General features: G+C 44.5%; 1 protein-coding gene across 4 annotated transcripts in view; it reads right to left on the bottom strand.

Annotated features, from left to right (window-relative positions):
* SH2D3C (SH2 domain containing 3C) overlaps positions 1 to 16634 on the bottom strand; it is a 104510-nt gene that overhangs the window by 15475 nt on the left and 72401 nt on the right. For 2 of the 4 annotated variants that reach the window (XM_077283899.1, XM_077283898.1), the window contains exon 3: positions 8783 to 8822. In XM_077283899.1, the coding sequence (XP_077140014.1) occupies positions 8783 to 8822 (40 nt within the window). Of the gene's footprint in view, positions 1 to 3416; positions 3694 to 8782; positions 8823 to 14939; positions 15052 to 16634 lie in introns of those variants that run through there. The other 2 variants (XM_077283900.1, XM_077283901.1) reach the window with 2 other exon arrangements.

Below are 16634 nucleotides of genomic sequence, written 5' to 3'. Positions count from 1 at the left end.
CAGAAAGTCGATAACTTGGTATTTGGGAATAACCTGTTAACCAAATTAAACAACACTGATAACTTCCCGACCCCATATAATTTGCTATTCGGGACTCTATCGCGTAAAGGGCGTTACTCAAAGAAGACATGGCTTGTATTTAAAAGGTGCAAAAGTCGAAAAGGAATATTTTGATTATATTTGGGGTTTCGTCATTATTTTACCACTTGACCCCTGCGTGCACTGTCAGCACATTGTATCTGAATTTACAATCCTCTTGGAGTCTTGGGAGAGTGGTATAAAATGTCATTGTTTAATACAGACTGGAGATCGCTTACATGTAACGTATTTGCAGCTAGTGAGCCCACTGGGAAATTAGGGGAACAGTAACAAGTCTTTCCCGCCCATCGTCAGATTAATTAAAGTAAATCCAGAGGTCTCTCTACCCGGCCGGCAGCTGCTCACATCACGTGATTTATTCCAGCGTTCGCCCCACATTAATTGCATCGCATGCAATATTTCTACCCTGACCCATACGACGGGCTGCAAATATTACATGCAATGCAAAATATAAGGGGGGAAAAAAATCTTATGGCATTGCATTAAACATTTTTTTAAGGGCAAATACTACAGCAATGGCGAGACTATGGGGGGCGATGATGCCTTATATCTTTTGCTGTAGGCAACTTTTCTTCCATATTTGCAGTCATCTGGGTGAAAGGGCTGCAGTTGCACCCGAGGCCGAGCATTAAGATCTCTTTGGAGAAGACCCTGATAGTTGAGTGCCCATTGAAGATTTTGCGTTGGGGTATACAAGTTTCAAGTTACACCAATAATACAGAGGGTCTCCAAATATTATACAATGGAAAAAAATGGGGGAAACATGACCAAAAGACTTGCAAGGTTTTGCGTGCTATTTTTGCTATTATCAATGGCAGGACAATCCGGAAAAATGATGGCGTAAATCATGTAAGACAAGATTTATTCTAGCACCCCCCCTAAATAGCCGTGGTGTTACACATAATATTTGCAGCCTCCAAGGACCCCCTCTGTCTCCTCCGACAAGCCTTTCTCTCTCCATTAGACAACCTTTGCACACCACAGCACAATTATCCTGCAGTTCTGTCCATGCTGTGAATAAGGGGAGGCCGCTCTAATTACTGGTGGGGGGACATTCAGCCTAAATATTCCCTGGAGGGACCAAGGCTTTAAGTAGATGCAGTTACCATATCAACCCAGTCCTGTCAAGGCTGTCCCTTCTCTGTCTGACAACTTCCTTCTTACCAGATCTGTCTACTGCCACAAATCCGTCACCATCCATCCATTGATTTTACTAGTATATGGAAAGGGAGGGGTTGGTTGGGAGGGGATGGGGGTCTCTGCTGAAAATGCTTCTAAACGGAGATGCAGAATGTCAGACATGGTGAGAATATATTACCGTGCTATATATCTGCAGAGCGTGGCGGGATATGACGTCGCTATATGAAAATCTATGCATATACTGTACAGTATGTACGCCAAAAAAATGCAAAAAACAGCAGCACTCCAAAAATGAAGGGAGAGTGCTGATGGATTTTTTTTTTTTTTGCATATCTGTGGAAGGATATGGTGTCTGCACCCTAAGGGCTTATTCACGCGTAACATTCCGGATGTTTGGGGGTGGGGGGGGGGTTATGCATTTTATAGTAACAGTAAAATCTCATTCACGTGATATTTTTTTTTCCGTGCAGGTTTTTTTTTTGTCCGTGGTACATTGCTTTTAAATAACACAGCGTGTTAATTCCATTAGTGTATTTACTGCATTTTTTCCCCCCATGGAGATCAAAATAGCTGAGCACCAAAAAAATGCACTACAAAAGGCTTCAAAAGATGAATAATAAAAATAAACAACCAAAAACACAGGGAATTTTTGCTGCAGTTTTCATGCAGAAAAATAATGTATAAAAAATGCTACATGTGGACATGCCCCAAGACTTGCATTATATATATATATATATATATATATATATATATATATATATATATATATATATGTATATATATATATATATATATATATATATATATATATATATATATATATATATATAAATATATGATATAATTATCAGATCAAAACCCACCACTCTGCACCCACCACACTGACACAAATGGCCAATAATGGGTGACCTCCATGGTAAAAAAAAAATGGATATTGCTTGCGCCTTGTGGTCACCCGGCTTGTAAGTGCTCCATGTTTCCGATTCATTTCATTTTCACATCTGACTGTATCCTGAGGGTACGCAGCATCTGATCTCTCCCCCGAGGATGCCATATCCGTGACGGTTGCGGCACAACACATGGCATCCTAAATTAACCCTTTGGTAGCAGTCATAACATATACAGTATAATACATATTGTCATGGGTTTAGCTTGCTAAAAGAACAATGGCCAGAATACACCTGTAATGAGTTTTTCCCCCTCCTAGTCTATCTAATTTGGTGGGGCTTGAGCTCACCCCCTAATCGGTAGGTACTGCATATGCTGTCTGGTCTGCCATTGGTTAGAAATGATGTCATGGCTGTAAGATCACGGTAATAAGCTATTGGCTGAGGTGCAGAGATGTTGACGTCACCGGAGTAACACCCAGTCATTCATACATTGCTCCATCACCCAGTCTCCGTAACCCTCGCCATGCCAGAATGCAAAAAATTACTTCGGGGGGGGGGACTTAGTGCCTATCCATAACTTTCACCTATAGGATTCGGCACCTTCTGCCATTTCATAAATTGTGTAATATTATCAGATACAGGCCACCATTTATCGGGTCCTGAACTTTATAAATCCCCTTTTTAAAAAAAACAAACAAATAGAAAGCAATAAAATGCAATAAACTTTAAATCCCCAGGCCTCCACATTCCCCTCACCTGCAACGACAATATGGCAAAGTAAAAAACCACGTCTGCCAACACGCAATGACATAACGTGGTTGGCGTGTAATGATAAAATGACGCTTATGCCAGGATACACGGGGTCTGCAGCACTCCTGTTCCTTCATGATGGGACGCATTCACACACGTGTTTAACCTCGGCTCTGTTCTATACCATAATATCACCTTAAACTGGCTTTAGTCTGGGCATCAACCGTAAACCCCCAAACTTCCTTCCATTGATAACCTTCATGTACTGTGCCAAGCATCCTTTCAAGGAAAATAAGAGTTTTTCTACTCCGTCTACATTAATTTCTCCATTAATGTATAGACCCCCGACCTCTATATGTAATACATCCTGCGTCTATGTCAACTTCTTTCTGGTCAAGATTGTTAGGCTGGACCCATGCAACCACTTAGGTGGTGACCCCATGTTATGCCCATCTACCTGTTAACATTGATGGAAAATTGATAGGGGATGGATATGTAAATATGGTATTTGATGGTTTATTTCTTGTGGATCCTTACCTGCACCTGCATGAAAGACCCCCGGTAGAAGCAGCATGCTGCAGCCGACAGAGCGCTCCATAAACTGCACCGTTCAGTCATGGTGAGATCAAATCCTCCATCCAAATTTAGAAAAATTAGGAAAAAAAACAATAGGGACGCTGAGTTATGATAAATCCCCTCATCGGCTGGTGGTAGCGGAGCGGCTTGTATCACTGACGGCGGTGGCTACTGGTGCTGATGCTGCTGTTGGATTGCAGGCTGATGCTTGGAGCATTACCTCATCCTTGTCAAAAGAGCATCATGGGAGGAGCGCTCATCGAAAATCAGCTCTGGCCAAAGCCTCTCCCCCTCCTCCATTCTCTCCTTTTTCTGCTCTTATCTCCCAATTCCCTTTTCCGCCTCTCCAGGCTTACACCTCCCCCTTTCTAGGGATTTATTTTAAGGTTGGAAGAAGAGGGCTATTGCATGTATGTATGAATGAATGAATTAATGAATGAATGAATGAAGTTTCTGCTGCTGCGGCTGGAGGGGGCAGGAATGTGAGGTCAAGAGATTGAGGTCCAGGTCACTCAAAGAAAATAGTCATTAACATGAAAAATGGAAATGTTCTGCTGATAATTTTTCACGTAAGTGACAAATTTATAATATATACTAAATGGTTAATATGACCTGCTTTTTATGTGTGCATTGGTATTGTAAAGCCCCCATACACTTTAGATAGCTGCCGGATGAACGATGGTTTGGCAGCAGCTATCTCGCCCAATCGCCCCATACACAGGAGCGCTCAATCTATAGTGCACTCCTGTGATCTCTATGAGAGAGCCGATGTCAGACCTCCCTGGACAGGATATCATCTGTCTAGGGAGAGTTGAGGGGGTCATAAACATTAGAATGTTGGACTTGTCAAATATTGGCAGGTTCAGTAGCGCAGTGGTTAGCACAGCAGCCTTGCAGCTGGAGTCCTGGGTTCTAATCCCACCTTGGACAACATCTGCAAAGAGTTTGTATGTTCTCTCCGTGTTTGCGTGGGTTTCCTCCGGGCACTCCGGTTTCCTCCCACATTCCAAAGACATACTGATAGGGAATTTAGATTGTGAGCCCCATCGGGGACAGCGATGTTAATGTGTACAAACTGTAAAGCGCTGCGTAATATGTTAGCGCTATATAAAAATAAAGATTATTATTATTTATGTTAGTCTGATGTGTATGGGGGGCTTAAGAACTCTTAGCAGACCCCAGCTAAAGGCTCCCATAAAAATCCAACACATAAGGTGGAGAGAAGGATCTGTACTGTTAAATTTTATAGACCAGTCCTTTTCTTAGGCACGGAGAGGATTCTGATGGTGGCTCTCTTATGGAGAACAAAGGAGAACACAGGAGCGCTCGGCCCGAGCTGTGTATAGGGGAGTCAGGAGAGATAGCGGTCACCTGAACTAGATAATGTGAATAGGGGCTTTAAAACCAGTAGACCTACTGTCCATCAAAAGGAAACACAGCAGAGGCCTCCCATGCAAGAGAACTACAGGGGTCACTTACTCTTCAATAGCGGTCCAAAAGAGATAGGGCCTTCTCTATCAATATCAGATCAGTGGGGGCTTGGAGACCCCAATATACATCAGGCTAACATAGGTCAAACCCTGTGTCTAATGACTATGGGGTGCTTTCAACTCTACCCTCTAAGAGGATGTTAGAGGAAATGAGGATCCAGAATGTCTGATTTCCAACTTCCAATCCTTTTGTTCTCATCACCGCCGATAGAGGAGTTCAACAGTGTAAGTATGGCATAGGCAAGTATGAACTTTCCTGCAAGTCGATGTAAATATCAAAGAGATTGCAGTGGTCGCCCATAGGTCCATGGCTGATTGGAAGGAGTGCCAAGAGTCAGACCCCCATTATCCAATATTAATGGCTTATACTAAAAATAGGCAATCAATTTTGTGGTAGCATGAGACGGACTCTACAACCCACACAAGTGGCTCAGGTAGTGCAGCTCATCCAGGATGGCACATCAATGTGAGCTGTGGCAAGGTTTGCTGTGTCTGTCAGCGTAGTGTCCAGAGGCTGGAGGTGCTACCAAGAGACAGGCCAGTACACCAGGAGACGTGGAGGGGGCTGTAGGAGGGCAACAACCCAGCAGCAGGACCGCTACCTCAGCCTTTGTGCAAGGAGGAACAGGAGCAGTGCCAGAGCCATGCAAAATGACATCCAGCAGGCCACAAATGTGCATGTGTCTGTACAAACAGTTAGAAACTGACTCCATGAGGATGGTCTGAGTGCCCGACGTCCACAGATGGGGGTTGTGCTCACAGCCCAACACTGGGCAGGACGCTTGGCATTTGCCACAGAACAACAGGATTGGCAAATTCGCCACTGGCGCCCTGTGCTCTTCATAGATGAAAGGTTCAAACTGAGCACATGTGACAGACGTGACAGAGCCTAGAGACGCCGTGGAGAGCGATCTGCTGCCTGCATCATCTTTAAGCATGACCGGTTTGGCAGTGAGTCAGTAATTGTGTGGGGTGGCATTTCTTTGGAGGGCCGCACAGCCCTCCATGTGCTCGCCAGAGGTAGCCTGACTGCCATTAGGTACCAAGATGAGATCCTCAGACCCCCTGTGAGACCAAATGCTGGTGCGGTTGGCCCTGGGTTCCTCCTAATGCAGGACAATGCCAGGCCTCATGTGGCTGGAGTGTGTCAGCAGTTCCTGCAAGATGAAGGCATTGAAGCTATGGACTGGCCCGCCCGTTCCCCAGACCTGGATCCGATTGAACACATCTGGGACACCATGTCTCGCACCATCCACCAATGTCACGTTGCACCACAGACTGTCCAGGAGTTGGCGGATGCATTAGTCCAGGTCTGGGAGGAGATCCCTCAGGAGACCATCCGCCACCTCATCAAGAGCATGCTCAGGCATTGTAGAGAGGTCATACAGGCACGTGGAGGCCACACACACTACTGAGCATCATTTCCTTGTCTTGAGGCATTTCCACTGAAGTTGAATCAGCCTGTAACTTCATTTTCCACTTTGATTTTGAGCATCATTCCAACTCCAGACCTCCGTGGGATATTAGTTGTGATTTACGTTGATAATTTTTAGGTTTTATTGTTCTCAACACATTCCACTATGTACTGAATAAAGATTTACAACTGGAATATTTCATTCAGTGATATCTAGGATGTGGGATTTTAGTGTTCCCTTTATTTTTTTGAGCAGTGTATATTTCTTACATTGTGCAAATTAAATTTTAGTAAAAGATCCCTTTTTTTGTACGTTACTAAGCTTTTGGGTGATGCTACTGTTAATAGCGGCGATATTTCTCCATACATCTCCCTGCAGTCATAGCTTGTAGGAACTGGTATTTCTCCTGGTTGCCAAGTTTTGTAAATTCACAAAGCTGAGTACTTGGCAAGGTTAAGCCTACAGACAAGTGTCTGTCCTTATTGGCTGGATTCACTTGACAGATGCTCTATTTTGTGAAGCTGCGACAAATGAAAGCAGACATGTGGCGGCACGGAGAGCCACAAGAGCAACAACTCCTCTGAATAAAGGAGCAGAAGGGTACTCATTAGGATCCAAAACTAGTATATCCACCAAAAGATGACTTTTACTCTCTTAGGACTTTTTTTTAAAGAAATATAGCTCCAAGTCATCTTTGAAGCCTCAAAAGAGCACTCTAGAAGACGCTGATAGGATGCTATGCCTGGTGCAGGTACGGAAGGGTCGGAGCATGACACAAAGATAAAAGTCATGGTTCGACCCCTCATTAGATCTGCTTTTTCCTAGTGTGTAGGACCATTCCAGCAACTTATCACCTGTCCACAAGACCAGCAAAAATATACCGATTGCTGGGGATCTGACCTCAACGATCAGGAATATATCAAACGTGGCAATCTCAGTCAGTCCCATAGACAATAAATGGAACGGTGGTGCACGTGCGGGACAATCACCTCATATAAATGGAGGACCCCAGAGCGTGGACCCCAGTGATCAGCAATATATCACCTCTTTTGTGAATAAGTAATATGGTCGGACATCCCCTTTAATACCCTATTTAGCCAGGTATGATTTACCTGGTCTCTATATGGGCAACAGAATCTGATTGACAACCACCAATGGTCGATATTCGCACAAGGAAACATTTGGAAAAATCAGCCTAATTCTTCCAACAAAGAGGAGAATAAGAGGCATCATTACATAATTTGGAAGGTTTTTCATTAAGGGATCAGAGAGGTTTGGCGACAGGGAAGTTAGGAGCTATTATGATAATCGTTACTGCCTTCCCCAACTTCTTGCACTATTATGAATATTTTTTCACTCCACCACTTCATGCAGCGTATTAGCCATGAAACTTCCTGTGAGCTTGTGCAAAATTTTGAAACTATCCTCCATCCACGGGTCCGCTCCCGTGCTGATGTTACCCACTTTGTCCTCCAGTGGCTTAATCTTCTCCACCAACAATAATATTTATATACAGACGTGTGACTACTGCAGCTAATCATTGGCTGCAGTGAACACCACTGAGGTCTAAGCCATTGATTGGCTGCATCAGTCGCATGTCGGTGTCCAGAAGTCATGGCTGGAGGCCAGAGACAGGTGGACTACCCAAGAAGCGATGGCACGGGAGCAGAAGGATTGGGTTATCAATTTCAGATTTAATACTTTTCACTCTCAATATGAGAAATTAGGCATAACGTTGTTACAGGGGTTGTCCAGACCTGGAAATACATGTTTTGCTTTGTTTTGTTTTTTGCAAAAAATAGAGTAATTCCTGTCTATAAGTTTAATCTGGTGTTACAGCTGTATTAAAGGGGTTGTCCAGGACTGAACTATATGTGACCTGTTTGTAGAATAGATCATTGATATGAGATTGTGGGGGTCCGACACATGGCTCCCCTATGATCAGCTGAAACAAATGGTAGATATAGTTACGTACTCAGCAGTGGCCATTTAGCAATATACAGGGCTGCTCTGTTTCGCTCCATGCATTGCTTCGTTCCGGAGGTAGCTTGCTTTGTAGCTCCTGCAAACTTGTGCCAGGCGTCGGACCCCCACCGATTTCATGTTGAAGATTTATTTTGCAATAGGTGGACAACACCTTTAAACTGAATGGGCCTGAGTTGCAGTACCACATGTGGACAGGTGTGGCGCTGCTTTGAAAGAAAGAAGCAATGTTTATCTAGTAGACTGCTTTGAATACAGAGGGCCATAGAGATGTGCTGCATAGCCCGTCTACTACTGTCTGTAGCATCTCCCTAAGGGACTTGACTTCATTAGACTGACGACATACGCTGTGTATAGGGTGCCGCTAATCCTCAATGCGATGCAGCAGGTGGCAGACACAAGATAAACATATGGTGAGAAGAGGCAGAGCGATCCTTACCTTCACGTACTCGCTTCCCCCATCTAGACTATTACACGTGCTGCAAGAGAGAGAGAGAAAACATTAGGAAAATGTCAAACAGCGCCTCTCTTATGTACTGGCCGTGCTCAGAATTGCAGCTCAGACAAAGAAATAGACAATTTTGATAAATGAGATCCCCATGTGTTAATAAACATGAAGAACATTTCATATTAAAGCCCATACCCGAGACCCCCAATATAATAACCGACTACTAGTGCTGTACAAAAAATCTGCCATTTTATTGTTTTGCCATTACATGTGCTGTCCAATTTCTGGATCTCCCTGCGGACCCATTCAGAGATGAGGGGAGCGGACATTGTGTTCTCAGTCAGGTTTCCTGACCGGGGTGAATCACAGAAGGGTCAAGAGGCAGGGTGTGACTCCTCCTGGCCGAAGGCACAACGCAGGAAACAGCGTGCTTCATCCATGGATGTGGACAATGGGAGGCTTCCTCCATGTTCCTGCTGCATCCTCTTATGTCAAGAAGGGGAGAATAATAGCTTGCAGCACGCGCACACAGGCTCCTTACCTGGGAACTATTGACGATGCATTCACAGTGTATATACAGTTGAAACCAGAAGTTTACATCCACTATATAAAAATACACATCTGCATGCTTTTCTCAATATCTGACATAAAATCAGAATAAATCTTTCCCGTTATAGGTCAATTAGGATTACCATAATTATTAATATTTGCCAAATGTCAGAATAATGAGAGAGAGAATGTGTTAAGGCATTTTTATTACTTACTGCAAAGTCAAAAGCTTACATACACTAAGATTACTATGCCTTTAAACAATTCTGGACTGCCCATATGATGATGTCATATGTTTGGAAGCATCTGATAGGTTTTTTGGCAACATCTGAGTTAATTAGAGACACACCAGTGGATGTATATTAATGCACACCTGAAACACACTGCTTCTTTGTATAGCATCATGAGAAAGTCTAAAGAAATCAGCCAAGATATCAGGAAGAGCATTGTGGACTTTCACAAGTCTGGCTCATCCTTGTGTACAATTTCAAGATACCTGAAGGTGCCTTCTTCATCTGTACAAACAATTATACTCAAGTACAAACAGGATGAGAATGTCCAGGAAGGAGATGAGTTCTGTGGACCAGAGATGAATGTGCTTTGGTCCGACATGTGCATATCAACCCAAGGACAAAAGCAAAAGACCTTGTGAAAATGATGGCAGAAGCTGGTAAGATTGTGTCAATATCCACAGTGAAACGAGTACTGTATCAACATGGACTGAAAGACCACTCTGCTAGGAAGAAGTCATTGCTCCAAAATAAATATAAAAAAAGCCAGATTAATGTTTGCAAATGCACACAGGAACAAAAACCTTAATTTTTGAAGACATGTCCTGTGGTCTGATGAAACTAAAATTGAACTTTTTGGGCATAATGACCATCGTTACATTTGGAAACACGGGTGGTGGCAGCATCATGTTGTGGGGTCTTTTTGCTGCAGGAGGGACTGGTGCACTTCACAAAATAGATGGCATCATAAAAAAAGAAGATTATGTGGCAATACTGAAGCAACATCTCAAGACATCAGCCAGGAAGTTAAAACTTGGGCGGAAATGGGTCTTCCAAATGGACAGTGACCCAAAGCATACTGCCAAAATGGGAACAAAGTGGCTTAAGAATAAGAAAGTCAATGTTTTGGAATGGCCGTCACAAAGCCCTGATCTAAATCCTATTGAAAATTTATGGGCAAAGCTGAAAAGGCCGGTGCGAGCAAGGCGATCTATAAAAATGGATCGGTTACACCAGTTTTGTCAGGAGGAATGGGCCCAAATTCCGACCAACTATTGTGAGAAGCTTGTGGAAGGATATCCCAAACGTTTGACCCAAGTCATTCAGTTTAAGGGCAATGGTACCAAATACTAATGAAATGTATGTAAACTTTTGACTTTGCAGTAAGTAATAAAAAATGCCTTAAAATATTCTGTCTCTCATTATTCTGGCATTTGGCGAATATTAATAATTATGGTAATCCGAACTGACCTAAAATTCTGATTTCATGTCAGATATTGAGAAAAACATGCAGATGTGTCTTTTTATATAGTGTATGTAAACTTCTGCTTTCAAACATGCCACAATCACGCCTATCCTTTAAAAGCCAACCCTTGACCCAACCGCTATGTCCAGCTATCGCCCAATATCGCTGCTCCCTTTCGCTTCCAAACTCCTGGAGTAGCACGTCCACGCTGAACTTTCCTCCCTCCTCTCATATAACTTGCTCTTTGACAATCTACAATCTGGTTTCCGTCCACATCATTCCACTGAGACTGCCCTGACCAAAATTACTAACGACCCACTTACAGCCAAAGCTAACGGACAATATTCTATACTCCTCCTTCTAGACGTGTCCTCTGCTTTCGACACAGTTGACCACTGCCTCCTACTACAGATCCTCTCCTCCCTTGGCATCAAAGCCCTCGCCTTATCCTGGATCTCCTCATACCTTTCCAACCGCACATTCAGCATCTCCCACTCCCACACTACCTCTTCATCCCACCCTCTCTCTCTATGAAGGAGTCCTCCAAGGCTCTGCTCTTGAACCCATACTCTTCTCAACCTATACACTTGGCCTGGGACAACTCATAAAGTTCCATGGATTCCAGTACCACCTGTATGCTGATGACACTCAGATCTACCTCTCTGGCCCACACGTCATATCTCTGCTGTCCAGAATCCCTGAGTGTCTATCAGCCATATCCTCCTTCTTCTCCTCTCGCTTCCTCAAACTCAATGTGAACAAATCTGAACTCATCATCTTTTCTCCATCTCACAGATCTTCCTTACCTGATCTATCTTTCACAGTTAATGACATCACGCTTTCCCCCGTACTGGAAGTCCGCTGTCTCGGAGAAACCTTTGACTCTGCCCTGTCCTTCAAACCACACATCCAAGCTCTTTCCACCTCATGTTGCCTCCAGCTCAAAAATATCTCCAGAATCCGTCCTTTCCTCATCCCTCAATCTACTAAAATGCTTGTGCATGCCCTTATCATCTCCCGCCTCGACTACTGCAACATCCTTTTCTGTGGCCTCCCTTCTAACACTCTCGCACCTCTACAGTCCATCCGTAACTCTGCTTAATCTCTCTCCAAGCTACTCCTCCGCTTCTCCCCTCTGCAAATCTCTTCACTGGCTCCTATTCCCTCAGCGTATCCAGTTCAAATTACTAATACTAACCTACAGCCATCCACAACCTGTCTCCTCCATATATCTCTGAACTAATCTCCCGATATCTTCCCTCACGTAATCTCTGGTCCTCCCAAGACATCCTTCTCTCCACCACACTTATTTGTTCCTCACTTAATCGCCTCCAAGACTTCTCCTGAAAATCCCCCATCCTCTGGAATTCTGTGCCTCAACAAAACCGACTATCAACGACATTTGGAGCCTTCAGACGGAACCTGAAAACCCACCTCTTCAAGAAAGCCTACAGCCTGCAATGACCCCGCTGCCTCCTCACCACTACCGGAGCTACCGCCTCACCAACACCGGAGCTGCCGCAACCCCCAACCTACTGTCTCCTTCCCCACCATCCTGTAGATTGTAAGGCAGGGTCCTCGCCCCCCTGTATCAGTCTGTTATTGTTAGTTTGTTTACTGTAATTTGTATGTAACCCCTTCCTTCTCATGTAAAGCACCATGGAATCAATGGTGCTATATAAATAAAAAATAATAACTGTATGGTATATACAGTATGTATCATGCCTATGGCTTGCTACTACCCCTACTATAAGAGTGCACTTCACAAAATGCAAATCACCATAGCAAGCTCTGTGCAAAAATGCAGAGAGATTTGTACTCTGAAGCCTGGAGAATTGTGAACGCATTACATAGTGGGCTAAAAGAGTATCTGAGTAAGGTAATGTCTTAAAATATTCTTAAGCCCTCCATACATTTTAGAAAGCGGTTGGATGAACGATAGTCTGGCCGGCAGCTATCTCACTCGACTACCATACACAGGAGCGATCAATCAGCTGAGCGCTCCTGTGTTCTTTATAAGAGAGCTGCCATCAGACATTTCTGTCAGCGGCTTATCTCTAGAGAACAAAACCATCGACAGTCTGAAATTGGAAATGATGTATCCTTATCTCCCCTAACATCATTTGTCTGGGGCCCTCATACACATTAGAAGGACAGCCGAACCCGTCGATAAAAGCGAATTTGGCAAACGCTAGCCCAAAGTGTATAGGGGGCTTTAATTTATATTTATTGGTGGTGGAGTGTTAATCCATTCAGTAGAGAGTGGCTATAAAGCGCTTCTATGCAGGACTCAGTGTGTCTATGCATTACTCATTGATTTCAATAAAAACAGTGTAATGCATCATTTTCCCTGTGGAGGCACTGCAGGGATAGTGAGCATCTGCTACCAAGTCTTCTACACGTTATAGCTGATCTCATGATTTATATGTATTGGGGATTGGATTTCAACATACCCTACCCCTTTTTTGTGTTGCTGGAAATCACTACTTTTGGGCAACCTTTTGGAAACCCCCTTTAATCTGGCACCCATAATGATCTACATGGTTGATAAGATCCTTATGATTAAGTAAGGCTCCAGGTAGAATCAATTACAACCTCACAGCTATAAAACTGCATTCATAGTCTCTATGGTGCCGTGCCTTACCCCGTTATACCACCAATCTCAGGTAAAGATGGCATGCTCCATTGGATGCCATATTAGAAGCATTGCTCTTAGGGAAGAATATCTACATAATATACTACCATATGGAGACATCATACAGCGGCATGTTGTGGACCTACATTTCTGGAGAGGGGCTGCCCGAAAATACGTCATTGGAATATGGATAGGATGTGCGTATAGATCTATGAAGGGATTTCAATTCTATGGACAATTATATTTCAGCTAATATCCTCCTCTCGGTTTCACCTGCTCATGAACCCAACTGTATGGGCCTTTTTAGCTGATGTGTATGTGGGACGTTTATGTCTGAGTTCCTGACAAATGTAAAAATATATGGCACAGTATGGGCGTACATTGGCCTCTGTTGCCTACAGGCTACCGTGTTTTTTCTTTTTTTTTTTTGGACATCTCCTTTAGCCGTTAGTAAATGTATGATGTATAGGGCGGGATCTTTCCCAGCTTATGTGAATGCCTATCAGGGAATATGGTGGCATATTTCTGGAGAACCTCTCTACACCCGGGGTCCCGAGTCTACAGACTGTTGCATTGTCTTCATAGTGATTGGTACTTTGCTGACACAGAAAATCCCATTACACCCGCAGCCCACAGTGCAGACAACAAGCCAGGGGGGAGGAATGAGATCAGCGCTTTGTCAGGGGGGCTGTGACCTCCCTAAATATAACCAGAATTTTAATTATAACCAGATGATCTGAAGTAGATAAGTGTGTTCGTGGGAAAGAGGGAATCCCAGAGAACAGGAGGAAGAATATGTGAGAGCCAGGGGCTAGTGGGGGTAAAGAAAATTGGCTGCAGTCATTACTAGGAAGGGGGATATGTGCACTATAGCATGTAATGGTCAAATAGTGGGCAACCAGGGCATGTGTCCTGGGTGCTCATACTCCACTATGCAGTATTTTGATGCAGGGCTTGTGTACTAATCTGAATCTTTGCTCAGGTGACAGATAGCTCAGCCATGCCAAAAGAGAAATATATTTCTCACGTCAGATAATCACGGTGTTAGTACCGGCCGGGGATCTCAACAATCTCTTCAGGAATTCTGAAGCAGTTGAGTTCGGGTTGGGAGAACCACGGGCGGTCCATGCTCGGACGGCATTACTTGCCAGGTGATACATAAAAATTATTGTTATTGGCAGGACGTCGTCCCATGCAAAGAAGTGATGTGCTGCTAAAAACTTGTTCTGTATATGGCCACAGAGCGATCATATTAGCGATCGCTCCGTCCCGATCAGTGCTCATCGAGATCATGTAAACAGGACGGTAAACAAGCGCCGAACGACTTGGTCAGCCGCGTAAATGGGTCATTATTACGGTCACCTCTGATTCATCTCAACGTCTATTTGAGTGATGCAGATGTGACATCTGTTTTTTGCTATACTAGTTTCTATATCAGATCTGTAGCAATATACAATGTTCCCATCATCCCCGTCATAGATTACTTACCAGTATCCCATGGGGTAACATCTTCTCCCCACATCAGACACAGCTCTGAAATCTAAATTCATCTCCAAGTGATAGGGTCTCAGCTCCTAAGCAGCAGTACGGTTTGTGAACTTGGGAAAGTGAGTCCTGGACCCCTCCAGCCTCTCTCCTCCTCCTCGGCCAGCTCGGCCCTCCCTCCATTGCCCTGTATGGAATGTACAAGGGGATGTCTCTTCCACAATTTGGCATCTGAAGGAATTCCAGGTCATTAACATGCTCAGGGCATCACCAGGGCCTCCTCCCCATACACAGAGAAGTAAACGTAATCCCTGGAGAGGAGATTCAAATTGTAAAAGAAGATATTTCAGGTCTGAGATTTTTCGTCCTCAGCCTTAAATATACTTCGCACCTGTGGAAGGAAAACATTTCCAACGGCTGGGTACACAGCTCCAAAGTCCAGAGGTGACAAAGCAGAGTCTCGAATCCCACACTTCTGTCTACTGTGGGGTCGACATGACAGTACTTCTTACAGAATTAGGAGATGGGAACATAAGTGAGGACCAATATGGAAGTCGCATGAGTAACAATTCCCGAATATAACATTGTTATCGCAGTATAAGAGGGAGTCATCCATTAAGACCCCAGTATAAACTGGAACCTTGACCCCAAATGTCAAAACCCTGACCCCAAAATATAGGTCTCTGAGATTCTGTATTCTGCTGACAGGTCCTGTGAACATTGGTTCCCCCTTACGAGTTTATCTGGTGTGAGGTAGCGATATTTTAAGCTTACAGTAGTGTTACAACCTCTTTATTGTGGGGTCTTTCCTGATCATTGGCTCGTGCTAATATGCCCACCGGCGCTCGAGCAAACTGGTCGTTCGTAGGGCAGATCGGATCATTACGTGGGACGAAAAAGCATCATTGTCTGCTACACATCCTACTGTGTAAACGGTAGGCAATCTGTACAAGGACCAAATGATTGTATTAATCAACGTCGTCCCCATGCGTTTTGGTTGTAGCAGTCAAGTCTTGACTACAACGCACATCACGGCTGCAGCCAATCACTGAACTTGGCTTCTCGTGCCGACTACACAAGCAGAGCCGCTGAGCTCAGGGATTAGCTGCAGCGATGAAGTGCGTTGTTGTGGGCACGTCACCACTGCATTTGTGGCACCCCAGTAGTCCGGTTGTCACAGTGGCATTGCCTCCCTCACAGGAGGTGATGTCATGCCTGGAAGCAAGGAGGGGGCCCCATACCAGCATCCAACACTTTCCTGACTCCAGACCAGAAGGGGGAGCTCTAGCACCCGGTTTCAGGGGAGCTTCCCTATAAGTTCTGGCCTGGAGGCGGAGTTAGACAGTTTGAGTGAGTAGTCTGAGAGGAGAGGAGGGAAGTCGACGAGAGCCTAGGGTGTGGAGCTGTGACCAAGCTCACCCCAGAGCTGAGCGCCAGAAACCGGACACCGGGGTCCGTGGTTGCACGGGTACTGAAGTCTCGGCAGCTAAATCCAGAGGGCCGGAGACTGCAGGTCTCCTGGCCCATCTAACACCCAGCGGCACCGCAGCATATCAGAGCCCAGAGCCGCCATCAAGGAGCGACACTTGGAATAGGCTCAAGCAGCCTGCCATAGGGGTAATGTTTGATTCTGACTGTCAGACAGTGAGAGGGACTTTAGCAGAGCTTAAAGCAGCAGGGACCTAAGGATCAGTGCAG

The sequence above is a fragment of the Ranitomeya variabilis genome, chromosome 2 (assembly GCF_051348905.1).
Source record: "Ranitomeya variabilis isolate aRanVar5 chromosome 2, aRanVar5.hap1, whole genome shotgun sequence".
Classification (NCBI taxonomy): domain Eukaryota; kingdom Metazoa; phylum Chordata; class Amphibia; order Anura; family Dendrobatidae; genus Ranitomeya; species Ranitomeya variabilis.
The sequence above is the reverse complement of the archived record's forward strand: the minus strand, read 5'-3'. Positions and strand labels throughout refer to the sequence as shown.